We start from the raw sequence: 18,226 nt of genomic DNA on the forward strand, positions 1-18,226 counted from the left end.
TTCCTCTCCCCCTCCTTCCACTTCCTTCCCATCTCTTTCAATTACCTACCTATTGCTGTGAATATGTTTTCCCGAAACTTAGCGGTTTAAAGCAAACATTTTTTTCCTCACTATTTTGTGGGTGAGGAATTTGGGAAGGAATCAGCTTGATGGTTTTCTCTTGAGGTCTTCACATGATTGCAGCCAGATGTCTGCTGGGGCCATAGTCATCTGAAGGCTCGGTTGGGTTGGGAGCTCATTCACATGGCTGGAAACTAACACTGGCTCTCAGGTAGAGCTTATCTGGGGCTGTCAACCAGAGCACCTACACAGGCCTCCCAAGCATGGCTGCCTCAGGGTAGTTGGACCTGGCAGCTGTCCCCAGTACCCCCAAACAAGCATCCTAAAAGGATTAAGTTGGAGTTGCGCCTTTTCTGGCCTAAAATTCACATAGCCTCATTTGGCTTTACTCTGACAGTCAAAGAAGTCACAGTTTGCCCAAATTCAAAGGAAGAGGAAATAGGCTCTACCTCTAGATGGGAGGTGTGTGAAAGATTTTTTGGATTCTGCTTTAAACTCTCACATTGTCCAATATCTCTTCTCCCTCCTTGTCTGTCTCCTCGTTGCTTCCCCATGTCTCCTCCTCTCATGCACCTCCCCAGTTTTCTTCTATTTTATGGTGTCTATGCTGTACTATGAAACTGTGTCCTTTACTGAAGGTCCAGGAAGCAAGCCCATGAACCCTTTCAGAGGTGGACCTACCATGAAGTTGATGGAGCTCAAGCCTCAATGTCCCTCCCTTGAGCAGGGCCCTTTGAAGACACTGGGAGTGGACAAATGATTTGTGTTATTTGTAAAAGTAAGATATTCTAACCATTATCAACTAGACTGTTGTTCTTTCCCACTCTGACTTTCCCTATGGCACACTTCTCCTGGGTCAGGTGGTGTTGGAATGGCTGCTGGCATTTTTGACATCCAACTAAAAGGAAGTTGAGTTGGGGGACTCATTTGGTTTGAAGTTAGTGGGATGTATTTAGGTTACTCTCATTTCTACGTATCGTAAGTTGCTGCTATCTCTCCTGGTATATCAATGGTTCTAAGCAATATTCCTATTGCCTACTGTGCCACTTCTCTGACATCATGACATTAAGGCTAGAAGTTGTATTGTAATGGAATGTACCTAACTCTAGAAGGTTGTGGGTGGTGGAGGAGAAACAAGATTTGAAAATTCTTCCAAACATCAGATACATAAATTTATGAATAGAAAAAAAGATCCATTTTTATGGAAGCCTGCTCCGAACAGACATTCTTTACTAGCAAGAATATACTCGATAATTCAATATGTACAATTTTAAATGCACCACGTACTTTCTTCTTTTTTGATGGAATTGTACAAAAGAGAATTTATGAAAATTTCTGCGTTTTTAGGGCACAAATCTGTCATAGAACTACAAATATCAGGTATGGCTGTGCATTCAGCCATGTATTTTATGCAGCCCAACTATAATCAAAATCAAAATATAATCATTCTTTGATCAGCCATGTTAAACAAAAGACTGAATTATTTTTTTCTTGGAAATTGAGTTTTACAGAATTGATGTCATAAATGTAAAAAATTAATAATTAATTTATATAGATTTTGTGCAATTTGTGGTATTTGTTAGCTTTTTAAAATTTGCAGTTGGTGTCAATTTCTCTTCTCTTTGGAATAATACTCACTTTTTAATTTAATTTGTATTCATTTTTTAAAGGAACCCCCTAATTTTATAAGCTTTGACCATACAAAGACTGTATCTGCTCTGGTTCCATTCTTAAGCATCTTATGACAATTTTACCAGGGCAACAGTGTCACCAAAGTTCTCAACTTGCAGGATTTTCATACTCCTCTCTCCCTCTTTTGTTGTCATTGGAAGACCCAATGACTTCTTATTCTCCTAAACCTGCAGAGAGGGAGAAGATGTGAATTAAGATGTGAATTATTTAGCCTCAGAGATATCAGACCACACAGAGCACTTTATTCGGAGGAACTGGAGGCTTCCAAAGGATAAATGGGGGCCCTGAAAGTTGAAGAGATACGGTGACACACTGAGAAGGAGTCAAAGGGTGAAGGGCATTGTGTTTGAAGAGAAGCTGAGCTGGAGGAAAGGGAGTGAGAAAATCCTGGGGTTTGGTTTTTGGAAGGGCCAAGGTCTTGGCAGCTGAGACTTGGCCAGTGGAAGCCAATGGGGCACATCAATCAGGCACACATGGAGAGAGCCCTGGATTATGAACCAGATCCTGGAGGTTGTTCCAGCTCTCCTTATCCTAGCCAGGGAGACGACGATTCTGCGAGATGGCAGAATAGAAAAGAGTGAGATGCTTGGGCCTTGCTCACCTTAGTAACCAAATCTTGCAGTTAATGGCAAAAAGGAGATGGAGTAATTTTTAAATCTTTTCGTAGGAAGGGAGAACGGAAGTGGAGTGACTTTTGGGGCTCATAGAGTGGTTTTTTTTTAGTAAGAGTCCCAGTTTATGCCTGTTGTCCCAAAGTAATAATTAATGGCATCCCCTTCCACTCTCAAAAGCGTCCTGGTTTGGTCAGTAAAGCATGTACTTGTCCTGGCTATCATCACCTTAAAAAAGAAAATGAAGAGAATTGGTGACAAGGTTTAGTAAGAAAGAAAGGCCTGGAGGGATTTGCTAGTGCATGGTGCCCCGCACTGGGCTGGTTCACTGGGCCTTCTTCTGACTTGTTATCAAACACTCCACCACCTCTGCTTCCTCTCTCTACACCCCTTGTTCATCTCATACTTGCTAACTTTGACTACTGCTCTCTACCCTCTCTTTCCCAAAACATCCTCTACTTAACCTCTACGAGGTGCATTCTTGCCTCCTGATTGGACTGGTTCTGTCAGCCCCAGGCTTGCCAAGTTCCTGGATTGGCCCAGCCAACACCCAAGCCCTCTAGTGTGGCCTAGGTGAGCATGGGAGACTGGGACCCCGGGACTTACTTTTGCCTTGGCAGATGATTCGGCAGATAGCTTCAGATTGGAAGTTGTTATTGTTCCCTAGGCAACCGCCATAGATGAATCTGTAGCACCTCTCAGTTTTCTTATCATACCACCAGCGTGGCATGAAGGCCATGCAGGGGCCAGATTCCTTTGGCATACTGCATACGTCTGCAGGAAGATTTGGGAGCAGAGCTGTTTGGGTGCCTGTCTCCCTAGAGAACATTCCAGGCATGTGCAAATGCAGGCATGAATGCTCTAAAAATATCATGTCCTTACACATCCCCCTGCCTTTGCACATACCTCATATGTCCATCTGTCTCTTGCTCACTAGGTACATTCCTGTTCATTCTTTAAAACCCTTCCCGGATATCAAACTCCTCTTTTCCTGATGTCTTTCCTGGCTCCATTCTTCACTCCTTGCTTTTTCTTATTGCTTCTCCATCTTGCAAACACATTTATCACTTCCGTGTAATTACTTGTTCATATTTTCTGACGCCTCCATGAGGACGTGAGGTTTGTGCCCTATGTCACTTGGTATGCCAGTTCCTAGCAGACAATTTGGCACTGAGGAGATACTTCAGGAACGTTCACAGTAAAAAATCAAATGCATCTTGAACATCAAGGCGCGTTTATTGGGCAACTGTCTTGTGCATAGTGCTATGAGGTACAAATAGAGTTTTTTAGAACCTCATAGTCTGAAGCACAATAATGGTAGCATTTATGAAAGCGTCAGGCACTGTTCTTAGCACAAGACATATATTAACAGACAATCTTATGAGGTAGGTCCTCTTATTGTCTTCATTTTGCAGATGAGGAAACTGAGGCTCAGAGAGGCTAAGCAACTTCCCTAAGGCCACATATGTGGTAAGGGATTTGAACGTAGATAGTCTATTGCTCTCAAGATCAAGACCAGACCTCTTAATCTGGCTGGCAAGGCCCTGCATTATCAAAACCTTCTCTACCTAGTCCAGCTTTATCTTTCTCATCTCTTACCATGCTCATGCTCACTCTACGTTCTCTGACCTTTCTAACCCTGAGCATACTGTCTCCTCCCACAGGGTCTTTGCACAGGCAATAGGCAAATTATCTGTGCCTGGAAAGCTCTTCCTTCCAATTTTTTGCCTGCCTACTACCCATCTTTCAGATCTTAAATCATGGGTTCCTTTCACAGGAATACCTTTCCTGTCCTCCCTGGCTACACTGAGCAAGTGGAGTCCATCACAGGTGTCAGGGGCACAAGTAAACATTTGTTGAATGAATAAATGGATGCATAGAACATCCATAGTCTTCTTTAGAACAATGATATGGGCAAATGAGAGGAAAGAGTGTAAGAGGTCAAAGGTGGAAGGGAAGTCTTCCTAGATTTATATAGACAGAGAGGCCTGGAAACAAACAGGAAATACTAATATATACTTGTTTTTTATAGCTATCATATCACCTGCCACCATGTTGGCGTTTGATGAGACTTGTGTGGCTACTTGGCATCTCAGAGGATCACAGAAGAGTAGCCAAGAGACCATGTGGTCTAATATGCTCATCTTTCTTACAGATGGGGAAACTAAGGCCCGTAAAAAAATTATGTTACCCACATCACATACCTATGTAAGGGCAGAAATGAAATAAAACCTGTGTCTCCCAACACCCACTCCAGTCCAGCACTGATAGAATCTGTGTCAAGTAGAAGATGCACCCAGACTCTTGGTCAGAGATCACCCATCAGTGAACCAGGGAAAGGGTCTGGCAATGCCAGTGCAGGTGGGCAGAAAGCAAGGGGAGGGGGAGGACATTGGATAGTTCAGGGGATTTTTGAGTTACCTTTGTTGAGGTCTAAACATTCCTTTCTACAGCCAAATCTGCAACACTTCATGTTCTCTGGGCAGTGTCTGTTCTTCGTACATTGATCCCTTTCTTCATGTAGGCATTTTACTCTGGTTCTGGGACACATCGCTGAGGGAGGGGAAGAAGGGACCTTGAAGGGGCCAGAGGCCTTCCTTCCCAGGCCCAGGGCACCACTGCAGAGTTAGGGAAGCTTGTTTTCACTTCACTGTTCCCAGAAGGTAGTGACCTTCAGGGGGCTCAGGATTTTCACACTACTGCCCCCATCCCCAACCCCATAATAACTCTTCATCTAATCCCTAAACCCAGCTTTACCTCCATCCCCACCACCCATAAGATTTCAGGGAGAAGGACGCTCTCCCCTGGGACTATTCCGGACCTCCTGTATTTGGATGTTCCCTTGGGTGGGGGCGCTGTGGCTCTTGGTGACTGAGATCTCCATTTCTGGAGTCAGATGGCTGGGCTTTTGAATTCTGTGCAACCCTTGTAGGGGAGGCACCAACTCTGAACCTTGATTCCCTCATTTTCCTATAGGATTGTTTTGAGGATTAATGTGACAAAGTTTGTAAAGCCATTGTCAAGGTGCCTGGGGCATAATGACAATAACTAATATTGATGAAGTGCTTACTGTGCAATTGTCCTTTTCTTTTTAATCCTCATTACAACTCTATAGGTAAGTCTTATCAATATTCACATTTTATAGACAGAGGCATCTGAAGCACAGGGAGATTATGTGAACTTGCCCAAGGTCATGCGGCTGCTGAGGAATGGAGCCAAGATTTCGACCTGCAATGCATGGCTCCACTGCTGTCTGAGTGCTCAGTATATTTCAACTGCTAATTATGGGGGTCTTTACATCTCAGCATTTCAAGGGACTTCCAGAGACCATTCTTTACCCCAAAGGCAAGGATTCCCTGTGGGTGTGGGTGTGGGTGTTGGTGTGGGGAGATTTTGGGGGGGCTGCAACAGGAAGATTTGGAAGCTGATGAGGGTGCTGCTAGGGGGAAGGGCCTTTCTTGTGAGAAAGGTCCTTAAGCTTCCTGGTTCCCTTAGTCCACTTCACGAGCTCCAGGTCCAGGCACTTCCAGGAAGAATTCCTCTCAGAATGACAGTGGGGAGTCAGCTGCCACAGACTCCGGTGCCTGCATTCACCAAGGGCATCTTACCAGGAGGAAGGGTGCTGAAAGAATAACTCCAAATATCTCCCCTCTCTCCTACTCAGGATCCCAGGCTGAGGTGGGGAAAACATTCCTCATCTGTAGCATTCCTTGTTCCTTCCTCCCGGCAAAGCTCCCTTTCTCCACTGGGAGGACTGAGTCTCCAATACTTACTGTTAAAGGTCCCCTCAACTAGCCCAGGTTCCTGGATGGCCCCCAGGAGGATGAATGGCACCAGGATTGGCAGAAGTCTCAAGAGCCCCATTTTAGGAGGAACTGGCCTGGCTGGTGGCACCAAAACTAGGAACTGCCGCTCAGCAGCTCCTGCTCCTGAACCTCCGCTGCCCCAGCACAGCCTAACACTCCGGGAGCCACACACCACTGGAGACAAGCCAGCCATACTCCCTCCGCTGGGGAACACTAAGTCCCCGAGGCCATCAGTGGGACTAGCTGGCACCCACAACACCAATCCTGGGGGACGGGCTCTTGATAGGCAGCTCCTAATCCTCAGGTCGCTGAGGCTCTCTGGCTTGCCGGTCAACCAGGGAGAGGGTCAAAGCCTGTCTAGGGCTTCTAGACTCCCTTAGCAGAAAGAGATGTCCAATTCCAGGGTCTTCCATTTTCCCGGGGTAGGGGGGCTGTTTGGAAATCAAGAGTACCGCAGTTCTCTTCTGTCTTTCCGATCTCACTCTGCTCCTGTCTATTTTTCTGTCTGCTTATTTTTCTCACACTGTTTATTTTCCTTCTCTCTCTGCCTGTTTTACTCTGTGCCCATCTCTTTCCGTGAGTGTCCCTCTGTCTGGGTCTCTTACTTCCTACCCCTCGTTTCCCTTCTGTTCTCCTCTTTCTTCTCTTTGGGCTGCCTTTTTTCTTTAACTATTGTCAAAGAGTAAAGCTATAACCATGAGAAGCATGTGGGGGAGGAGACAGGTTGATTCCAGACTGAACTGAATCTTCAGAGAGTGGCTGCAAGATCATGGTGCTCTGAAAGCAGGAGAGAACATCAGGGCTAATGGAGAGCTTCTATCATCAGGTGCAATTTGCAAGAGGTGATGCAGGAGGGAAATAATAAATGTCAGTCATGACCTCAGAACCAGATGCAGCAGTGGGGCCTGAAGATTGTTCCATTGAACTTTTCAGTTTAAGGCTTGAAGCATCAGTAGACATGCTCTTGGCTCACCTCTGATTTCACTTGCAGCTGCAGGAGACAGTTCTAGGGCACATTTTTTTTCCCATCCATTTCTTAAAATTGAGGTGGAATTCACATCATATAAAATAAACCATTTTTAAGTGAACTTTTCAGTGACTCGTTAGTACCTTCACAATGTTGTGTTACCATCACCTTTATTAGTTTCAAAACATTTTCATCACTCCAAAAGATAAACCCCATAGCCACTAGCAGTCACTCTCTTTCCTCCCAGCGTACTCCAGCCCCTGGCCACCACTAATCTACTTTCTATCTCTATGGATTTACCCATTCTGGATATTTCTCTATAAATGGAATCATATAGTATATGACCTTTTGTGTCTGGCTCTTTCACTTAGCATAAGGTTTTTGAGGTTCTTCCACAGTGTAGCATGTATTAGCGCTTCATTCATTTTTATGGCTGAATAATATCCACTGCGCATTGATATCTTCCTGCTTCAAGGGTCAGAGTCTCCACTTCTCTGCCAGGACTTTTCTCTGGCTCCCTGGGAGGTTGCTTAGCTTGCATGGGGAACAGTATGGCAGAGTTAGAGATTTAATACTCCCAGGCATCCAGTAGGGGATGAGAATCAGTGGATTAACACCTCAGCTTCCCCATCACTGGAGACAGATGAAGAAAATTAGGAAGCATATTTTACATGCTTCCTTACAAGTTCCACAGTAGGATTAAGCGGCAGTTTCCCACAGTGGTAATCAGGCCATAATTGACTCCTCTCTTCCCTTATCACTTAGCCCACTCCCCACCTTGTGCTTCTTGAAAGATCTCCCAAATAAACTACTTTTATCCATGCCCTTGTCCTAGGACTGGATTCTGGGGGATCCAAGCCAAGGCAATGCCCCTGGGCTCCTGTCTTAAAGGGTCTCAGAATTTTTTGAAGAAACAGAGGATAACAACATCCCTGGAGCTTTCAACTCTCAAAGTTCTGATTGTCTTCACTCCCTTTAATGGTATCACCAGAAGCCTTTATGACCCCGCAGAAGCTCTGCAGACTGTAACGTGCCAACAGATGTGAACTACTCAGCCTCAGAGGCACAGGAGTAAACAGACACTTTATTGGGAAAAATTGGAAGCTACATAGGTATAAATAGGGGGCTCTAGAAGTTGGACATAAAAGAAGAAGGCGTAGAGATGGGTTCAAAACAAAAGGATATTATGTCTGAAAAGAGGCTGAGATGGAGGAAGGGGGAGGCAGATCCCGGAGTTCCATTTTTGGAAGAGCTTAGGCCTTGGAACGCTGAGAGTGGAACAGTGGAAGCCAACCAGGAGCATCGGTCAGGCACACGGACAGAGCCTTGGCTCATGAGCCAAATCCTGGTTGTTGTTCTGGTGTATCCTTATGCATTCAGGGAAGTAAACCTGTTGAGAATATAGGACAGGACCAGTTGAGCATCATGGGCTCAGCTAATCTTTGGAACTAGCCTAGAAGTTACGTTTGTACATCTTTTCACAGGAGATTAAAAAGAAGTGGGTTTGCTTTGGGAAGCTATTAATCTCCTTAAAGGAAAAAAATGGGTTGTAGATGGGAGTGAGTTGCTGGCGAAGAGTTGTGATTAAGAAATTAACGGCTTGGAAGGGGTGGTTAGTCAACATGTCCAGTGCTAGGCTGAATGTCCTGTGACCTCTCTGAAGTTGGTCTCTGAGATTTCACCACATCTGCATCCTCCCTCCACCCCTCATGCATTGTCACCTTTGATTCATGACCACATCCACTCCCAATCTCAGTTCCCAGAAAGCCAGCCCTCTGCAAGGTGCATTCTTACCTCCTGATGGGAGCTCGTTCTATCAGCATGTAATCTGCCAAGGATATAACCATCCTGGAACAGACCAGCCAACACCCAGACTTCCCAGCGTGGTGCTAGCAAGAATGGGACTGGGTCCCCTGGGACTCACCTTTTCTTGAGCAGATGTTCTGGCACACGGCTTTGCTTTGGAAGTTGTTATTGTTTCCTTGGCAGCCACCATAGATGAAGGTGGAGCAGGTATTATATTTCTTATCATACCACCAACGTTGGAAAAGACCCAGGCAGGGGACAGTTTCTTTTGGCATTTTGCATACGTCTGCAGGGAGACCCCAGAATTGAGAACTTAGAGTGCCCACCCCCAAAAAATCATCTGTTATTGTCTCTGCTGGCAACCACCATGGATGAAACTGAGTGGGCTCCTTCCACTATGTGACACCTCAGGAACCCAGCTCCATTGATATATTGTGCACATTTGCAGAGAGACCCCAGAGTGGTGCTGTTTGGATGTCCACATCCCTGGAGAACATTGGTCTCCCCCTTCCTTTCTGGTCACCAGCCTCACTGTCTCCCCTGAGAGTGAGGAGACTCTGGTTTCAAGGCTCTGCTCCTAATTCAGTGTGTGCACATTGACCCATGTGACCTGTGCTGTCCTTGACTTCCTCTTCTGTAAAATGGGAATACAAAATCCCACCCTGCTTGTTGCACAGGGCTGTCCTGAGGTGCAAGTGAGACCACCCTCACGGTCCTCTAATTGTGAGCTCCTTGATTGTATCTGAAGTTGCAGCTTCTAACACAGTGCCTGGCAGAGAGTAGCAGGTCAACAAATATGCCCTGAGTGGATGAAAGATATGGAAGTGCCTTGAAAATTATAAACTAGGGGCTGGCCCCGTGGCCGAGTGGTTAAGTTTGCGCGCTCCGCTGCAGGCGGCCCAGTGTTTCGTTGGTTCGAATCCTGGGCGCGGACATGGCACTGCTCATCAGACCACGCTGAGGCAGCGTCCCACATGCCACAACTAGAAGGACCCACAACGAAATATACAACTATGTACTGGGGGGCTTTGGGGAGAAAAAGGAGAAAAATAAAATCTTAAAAAAAAAATTATAAACTATAAGCCACTTATTCTGCCCTCCAACCCATGCCAAGAAAAGAGAATATGGGATCATAAGTACAGGGCAGGTCCATGCAGGGAAGGCAGGGGGTGGTTTTTCCAATAGTCAAGCACCTTTTCTCCCTGCTTCAGTCCTGTTATAGGTTGCGTTATCTCCCCCCACCATCCCACTCTTATGTTGAAGTCCTAACCCTCAGTACCTCAAAACGTGACCCTATTTGGAAATATAGAGTTGTGATGGATGTCATTAGTTAAAATGAGTCATACTGGAGTAGGGTGCATCTCTAATCTAATATGACTGGTGTCCTTATACAAAAGGTAAAGACACACACACACGCACACACACACACACACACGGAGAACACAATGTGAAGATGAAGGCAGAGGTTTACAAGCCAAGAAATGTCAAAGATTACCAGCGAACCACCAGAAGTTAGGGGAGAGGCATGGAACAGGTTCTCTCTCACAACCTGAGAAAGAACCAACCCTGCCCACACCTTGATCTTGGACTGCCAGCCTGCAGGACTGTGAGACAATACATTTCTATTGTTGAGGCCACCCAGTTTGTGGCACTTTGTTATGGCAGCTGTAGCAGACTAATATAGGTCCCAACTAAACTATGAGTTCCATGAGGATAAATACCCACGGCTAAACAGTTAAGTCCTGCTGATTTTTACCTCCTCATTGCTCACCTCTCTGCCACTCTCTTCAATCTGAGCCTCAGTGTCTCATGCCTGGGCTGTTGATACAGCCTCGAATTGATCTTCCTGCCTCTGTCCCTGGCCCCTCCAATCAATCCTTCACGCTGCCCACCACAGAGAAGGACATGCTGGATCTAAAACGAAGCTGATCATATCATATCAAGCTAAGATCTTGACTTCATGATGGTCTTCCCATGACTGACAGGCCCTTCATGCTCTGCCTCCCACTGGTGGCTCTGGCCTCCTCTCCTACCATAGTACCCTTTTGACCTACATGCTCCCATGATCTTCAACACACGATGCTATCCCACACCTCCACACCTTTCACTCCATATTCCCCCTGCCTGCCCCTCTGTTGTTCGTTAGCGACACTCTTATTCTTCCTTCAAAACCTTTCTCAGACATCAGCTCCTCTGTGGTGTCTCTGACTCCATTCTACATCCCACACCCCTACAGGTGCCTGAGTCAATCCTGCATTTTTCTACCATGCTTCTGAATCTCGTGTGTATGTTTATCATTTGTTTACATCTTCAGTCTCATCTGTGAGCTTCTAGTGAGCAGAAATTGTGTCTGATTTCATCTTGGAACCCCATTCGTAGCAGGCGGTCTGGCACAGTATAGGATTTTACAGAGCGTTGAGGGTAAAACAAAATGCATCCTGACCTGAATGAATAAGTCATTCATTGAGCACCTACTGTGTACTAGATGCTTTAAGAGACAAAGAAAAGGCGTGGGAGCTCCAGATCAAGAATGATGAATAGTTTAAGCCAACATGTATCATGTGGCTATTATGTGCCAGACATTGCTCTAAGCACTTCATGTGCATCAGCTTATTTGATCCTCCAAATAGCATTCAACATTGATCTGAGGAAACCGAGACACAGTGAAGGAAAGTGATAATTTGCCCAAGTTAAATAGGCTGGTGAAAACTGAAGCTAAGATCTGAGGTCAGGAAGGCTGGATGCAGAATCCCTCACCTGCAGGCAAATGAGTAACTTACCACTCTCCTGCCTTCCCACTCTGTTCCATTGTCAAGTTTTGTTTACTTCTTAAACACCTTTTAAACACATTCCACTCTTCTTCATCCCCTCAGCCACCTATTTAGTCCAAGCTACCATGTTTTTTCATCCTGAAGTCCCTCAAGACACTCCATTCCGCCTCTGTAGGGATAGTTAAAACCTGGTCTTGTCACCACCCACCTCAATGGATTTCCATCAGTCTTAGAATCCAGGTGAGGTTCTAGCTCACCAGACCCTACCTACTGGGGGATCTTTTTCCCTTTACCACGTTCATGCTCACTCTTTCTCTCTGGTCTCCCTAGGAGCCACCACTGAGCCTTGTACATGTTTTTCCCTCTGCCTGGAAAGCCCTTCTACCCAATTTTTGCCTAAAGTTATTACCTATCCCTCTGAACTCAACTCCAGGTTTGCTTTCTCACAGAGGTCTTCCTCAGCTTCCCCGACCACACTGGTCAAATCCTATGATGAGTCTCAGAGACATTTGATAAATATTTGTTAAATGAATAAATAAAGAATCTTTGATAGTCTTTTTGGAGCTCAGGGAGATGGGCATGAATTTAAGATTGCAGCAGCAAGGAAAAACCCTCGGGTCTGGAGTGGTCAAGGGAGATGATTTCCTGGTGCTAAGGCAGAGAGATGGTCACTCTGGAGCAACAAGATAGGAAATACCAACTGCTTAATTGTCACTTGCAGCAACAATGTTGGAATATAATGGGCCAACAAGGGCCACCTGGGGACTCAGAAAATCATAAGAGTAAAAAGAAAAAAATAAAGGAAGAAAAGCAGCCAAGAGACTATCCAGTTCAATCCCACCCCTGCACCCATCTTTTGTTTGGGGAAACCAAGGCCAGACAAGATGAAGATATTACCTAATGTCATACATCATCTTAGAGGTGTGATGAATTTAAGTTCCAGGTCTCCCAAGCCCAGGAGTCTTGCTCAGAGACCAGCCCTTAGCAAACCAGGGACAATGCCAGCTTAGGTGGGAAGAAGGTGAGGGCATGGGTGGAGGGCTGGTTGTTCTGAGGCTGTAATATTACCTTGTAGGAGGTCTAAACATTTTTTTCCACAGCTGAAGACACAACACTTCGTTTTGTCCGGGCATTGTTCGTCCGTCGTGCATTCATCCCTTTCTTGGTATTCACATCTCTCTTGGATCTCGGGGCATCTCCCTAGGGAAGGGACAGGCTTACAACCATGAGTGTGGAGGGCACATTGCCCACTCTTCTCCAGACCTAAGACAATTCTGGGAAGCCAGGGAAGTTTGCTTTTACTTTGCTCGTCCCCAGGAGTCTTTTTCCTCAGTGTGTTCTCATGTATTTCCCGGCACTGCCTACACTACGCTCCCTCCTGACCACCCTCACTCTCTGCCTTCTTAGCCCGTCCCTAGTGCCTCCCCCTCCCCCCATCCCCTCTAAGGCAGGATTTCTTAACCTTGACACTAGTGACATTTGGGCCAGATAATTATTATTATTATTTTTTTAAAGATTTTATTTTTTCCTTTTTCTCCCCAAAGCCCCCCCGGTACATAGTTGTATATTCTTCGTTGTGGGTCCTTCTAGTTGTGGTATGTGGGACGCCGCCTCAGCGTGGTTTGATGAGCAGTGTCATGTCCGCGCCCAGGATTCGAACCAATGAAACACTGGGCCGCCTGCAGCGGAGCGCGCAAACTTAACCACTCGGCCACGGGGCCAGCCCCGGGCCAGATAATTATTTGAAGGGAAGAGGAGGGCTGTGCTGTGCATTGTAGGGTGTTCAGCTGTATCCCTGGCTTCTACCCACTAGATGCCAGTAGCACTCCCCAGTTGTAACAACCAAAACTGTCTCCAGACATGGCAAATGTCCCCTGGAAGGCAAAATCGCCCCACTGAAAGCCACCGGTCTAAGATAATCAGGCCATTTTGGCCTGGTTGAGGAGTCATCATTTTGGAGTTCCTCTGAGGGGCACCATTGTGCAGTGATTAATATCACTCCCCCTGGCATCAGATAGTCGGGTTTTTAAATTCTAACCCTCGATTTACCACTTACCCTCTCTGAACTTAGGTTTCCTCTTTTGTTAAACCATTTTAGCCTCATAGAATTGTGAAGAAGAAATGAGACAGAATGTGGAAAGCTATAATCATAGTAACTGGTTTAAATGATAGTAACTGACATTTGTAGGTATTTAGCACAAGCCAAGCACTCTTCTAAGCATTTTAAATTGCAATTTCATTTAATTCCCATAAAATAGCTCTATGAGGTAAGTTCTAGTAATATCGCCATTTTGCAGTTGAGGAAACTGAGGCACATGGAGTTTAAGTAACTTGCCCAAGGTTACATGGCTACTAAGTGGTGGAACCAGAATTGGACCTACCAAGTCTAACTCCACATCCCTCTCTTTAAATCCCTACTTTCTGAATGTTCAGTAAGTGGTAGCAATTGTCATTATTACTATAGAGTCATGGAGTATTACTGTCTTAAGTTCAAAGGAACTTCTGGATACTGTCCTTGATCCCAAAGTCAAGGAATCCTTGGTGATGCAGGGACACTTTAACGAAATACATTTGAAAGAATCAGGAGTTGATAGGAATGATGTCCCAAGAAAGGAGGCTATTTTTGTTGTGGGGTGAGGGGAAGGTCCCTCACCCAGATTCCTGTAGCCCTTCCCATAAATGTTAGATCCTTGTGATTCCCTCCACTCCCGAGAAAGACCCTCCACTTCAAAGGGGCTGGAAGTAGGGGTTGCTTCAGGTCTGGATTCTTGCATCCATGGAAGGAATCTTCCACAGAGAGAGAAATAGGAAGAAATACTCCAAACATCTCCCTCCCCTACCAACCAGGGACCAGGGCTAAGATGGTGGAAAGCAACTTAAGTCTGAGGAATTGTTCCATGTTCCTTCCTCCCAGCGATCTTCCCTCTCTTCAGGGCAAGGGCTGATGCCTCAATACTTACTTGGAAAGAGCCAGCCACTCAGATTAGATCCCTGGACATTCACTAGAAGGATGGATAGCACCAGGATTCTCAAAAGTCTGGAAGACTCCATTCTGAAGAAAAGCTGGCCTGTCTGGCAGTTCCAGAACGTGTAAATGTCTGTCTGCCTTTGTCCAGTCTGTTCATTCAGTAGTAGCTTGGGTATGAGAGCTGGAGTCAAGCCAGCCACTCCCTTTCCTGTGGGGAACACCAAGTTCCTGAGGTCATCAATGTGACTAGCCAGCATCTATAGCCCACAGCCCTGGGAAAGGGTCTTGTACTGGGTGGCTTCTGATCCTTAGCCTTCAGGGTTGGAATGGGTCCCCTGGTCAACCAGGGGCAGTAGGAGAAACTTGTCTGACTTTGTAGGCTACCTTAGGAGTGAATGCTACCATGAGAGGTCCTCTTCCTGATAACTTTGAGAGATGTGAAGCATCGTCGTTCTCCAGTCATTTTCCATTTTATCTGCACGCCCTTTTGTTTGTCTCTGACAATGTGTCTCTATCGGTTTCTTGGTATCTCTTTGTTTCCCTGTGTCTATGTCTGACTTTTTTCTTTTTCTATGGTTCTTCCATGGTCTCTGTGTCCCTTTCTCCCTCTCCCGCACTCTCCTCCCATCCTGCTCCCTTTTCTCTTTGGGTCACTTACATTCTTTGATGAAGGCCAAAGGGTAAATATGTTGTCACAGAGTGGGGTGTGGAGGAGGAAGCAGGAGGATAGCAGAGTTTTGCAGATAGTGTTTGTCAAGGTTGTGTTGCTATGAGAGCAGGAGAGAATGTCAGAGCTTATAGGGAGCTTCTATCTGGTACAAACTCCCTGTTGTCTGAGGAGGAACTCTGAAATGAAGAGACCTGCCTGAGAGACTACAACTGAATAGAGGTCAATAATGCAGCAGAGATGCTGCATTCTAACTGGACCAGTGGAGGGGCTATTGGAAGGAGAGTGCTGGAGTACTTGGCAGCTTTCCTACAGCCACAGAATCCACACCACCAGCCAGTCAATCAGCCCTGGTAGAAGGGAGACAGTCTTTAAAGAGTAAATGTCATCTGTAGGGACCCCATTTCCTTCCCTAAGTAAGTGGTGCACTTTTGGGCCAAGGTTTCTTCTTCAATTCTCCTACATGGTGAACAGAAGCCAGACAAAGTCAGCCTTATCATTAGTGGATGACAATATGATCACAAAGTTTAGGATCACAGACAGAACTCCCATGGGAGATACATTGTGTGAGTCTCAGCCTACAGATAGTGATATTCTCTGCTAGGAATGTCTGAGGCACTCATGTGGGCCATATTTACTCATAATGAGCCCTACAGATGTTTCCCCCACCACCACTGGGGCAATGTTGTGGTTGGATCAGCCCTGGTGGTTCTTATTATGATTACCAGATTCACTTTGGCAAAACCATCAAGGAACTTTGAAGATCAAGATTTACTACTCACAAGTCTGGAGGGTACATGGTAGGCCAGAGGGCCACGCAGCAAGGTTGTAAGCAGGGAAAGAGGGAAAAACTGCAGACCTGGGGCTCTGCCTTTATTAAGGTCTAAGGGTAGGGTATCTAGGGTTTAATGAGTTCACTCTTTATTGGTGAATTTAAAGCATAAAAGCAGGAATTAGGATGTGGAAAGGGAGAAACAAGGCCACTCAAGCAGTAAGTTATCCGGGTTACTCAGGGCTTTCTGAAAAGGGAACTTCATGGAAGGGGTAGCCTGGTCCCTTATCTAGTTGTTTTGCTAGAAGCTGTGTCATACAGCTGGCAATGTGTTTATTTGAGATGGATGTTTTTGAAATGGCTGCCTCAGCAAGAAAAAGCTGAATGTTAGACACTTACAATAAAAAAGCTTAATGTCAGGTGCTTACAGTACAGAATCTCATCCTACCAACTTCACAATCTCACTGGATCCCACAAAGAGATCAGGGACTAGAATTTCTAATGAACAACCAAGATGTCTTAAGTAGCACTACTCCTCTTACTCTACGACCTGCATTCTCCCAAACTCAGCCCCGAAGAGAGTGAAAAGCTGAAATACCAGGTGGAAGGATTCTGGGGGCCCATCGAGTCCCTTTTCCTCATCTTACAGATAGGGATCAGAAGTCCCAGAGAAGTGAAGATGTCCATTCAATGTCACCCAGCAAGTGAGTGTCAGAGATAAAGTTAAGAGGGACCTGAATGTTCTTGTCATAGGTCACTATGGAATCTTCTGATATTGCTGTGGATATAATATTTTACTATGAAGTTGAAAGTAGAGAGGAACAGTGAGTCCAAAGGGGATGAAGGTGTCTCAGTGGAGATAGAGGCTAAAGACCCAGAGAGTCTGTAAATGTCCAAATGATTCCCAGGATCCCCAAATAAGGTTGAATTCTTCTCTAAATTTTCTTGAAAGTAAATGAAAATTCAGAATTTCTTGTTGTTCTATCCCATTCTGTCACGCCTAATTTTCAGCCCCACTCAACGGCCTCACTTTCCAAGTAAATGAGATGAAATTTACATCTTTGAGGTCTGGCATGAATGATGTTTCTGGTCCCTTCCCTCACCTAATTTATTGGAGTAAGCTGGGTAAGGATCCACCTGGGCTTTGTCCCTCCTTCCCTTACCTCCTTTCATTGATGGTCATGGTGCCCTATCTCTGCCTCAGTCACACTTCTGTTCTAGAACCAATCTTATGCTCAGAATATGCTCAAAGAGCACTAATGTAGATGGCCTCTACCCGGAAATTGCTACTTATTCATTAGACCAAGACCTGTCACATGTTCTAAATTCCTGTCACTGGCTTTTCATGTTGTTCCCTGTGCCTCTAACTGTATTACTGAGTTTCATGTTTGTTTCCTCCAAATAAACTCTGAGCTCCATTGAACAAGTCTGTGTCTAGAATCTAGCAGTTAGAACATGAATGGGCCCAGAATAAACACTCAGCACATTCTGCTGGATGAGCAATGTAGGTATGGGATTGGTAGGTACATACGTGGATGGATGCATGGCTCATATCATGATGAATGGGAAGATGATTGGATGAGTAGGAAGAAGGATGGGTGAAGGTAGCATGGACATTTGGGTACATGAATGCATGGATATAGATGGGTAAATGAATGGACCAGGTGAAGAAAAGGATTGGATTGAACATAAGGATGGATAGGTTAGTGATAAGATGAATGGACCTTTTTTTGTGTGTGTGTGAGGAAGATTGGCCCTGAGCTAATGTCTGTTGCCAATCTTCCTCTTTTTGCTTGAGGAAGATTGTCCCTGATCTAACATCTGTGCCAATCTTCCTCCACTTTGTATGTGGGACACCACCACAGCATGGCTTGATGAGCGGTGTGTAGGTCCACACCCAGGCTCCAAACCCACAGACCCTGGGCCACTGAAGCAAAACATATGAACTTAACCACTATGCCACCAGGCCATCCCTGAATGGGTCTATTGATGGAAGCTGTTTGAATGGAAGGCAGATGAGTGGTTTGGTAAGTGGATGGAGGGGAGATGGGGGTAGAAATCATGAAGTATGTTGTGGGTATGAGAGAATGTGTGTGTGTGAAAGAT

The 18,226-nt window shown here is 45.5% G+C and overlaps 1 protein-coding gene and 1 long non-coding RNA gene across 4 annotated transcripts in view; one reads left to right on the plus strand and one right to left on the minus strand.

The window, feature by feature from the left end:
- LOC124249100 (uncharacterized) overlaps positions 1–18,226 on the plus strand; it is a 33,296-nt gene that overhangs the window by 5,523 nt on the left and 9,547 nt on the right. Inside the window, exon 4 of one of the 3 annotated variants that reach the window (XR_006891270.1) lies at positions 642–2,924. The exons of 1 other annotated variant lie outside the window; for it this stretch is intronic. This is a non-coding gene — a long non-coding RNA (uncharacterized LOC124249100). Of the gene's footprint in view, positions 1–641; positions 2,925–18,226 lie in introns of those variants that run through there. One more of the 3 variants, XR_006891271.1, reaches the window with a different exon arrangement.
- On the minus strand, positions 2,923–17,607 carry EPPIN (epididymal peptidase inhibitor). Its single transcript, XM_046679901.1, has 5 exons — positions 14,674–17,607; positions 12,782–12,913; positions 9,061–9,228; positions 4,785–4,916; positions 2,923–3,137 (listed from the first exon to the last, which is right to left on the minus strand). Exons 1-5 carry the CDS (start codon positions 14,936–14,938, stop codon positions 2,923–2,925), a joined length of 912 nt encoding a protein of 303 aa, XP_046535857.1. The 5' UTR covers positions 14,939–17,607.

The sequence above is a fragment of the Equus quagga genome, chromosome 12 (assembly GCF_021613505.1).
Source record: "Equus quagga isolate Etosha38 chromosome 12, UCLA_HA_Equagga_1.0, whole genome shotgun sequence".
Taxonomy (NCBI): domain Eukaryota; kingdom Metazoa; phylum Chordata; class Mammalia; order Perissodactyla; family Equidae; genus Equus; species Equus quagga.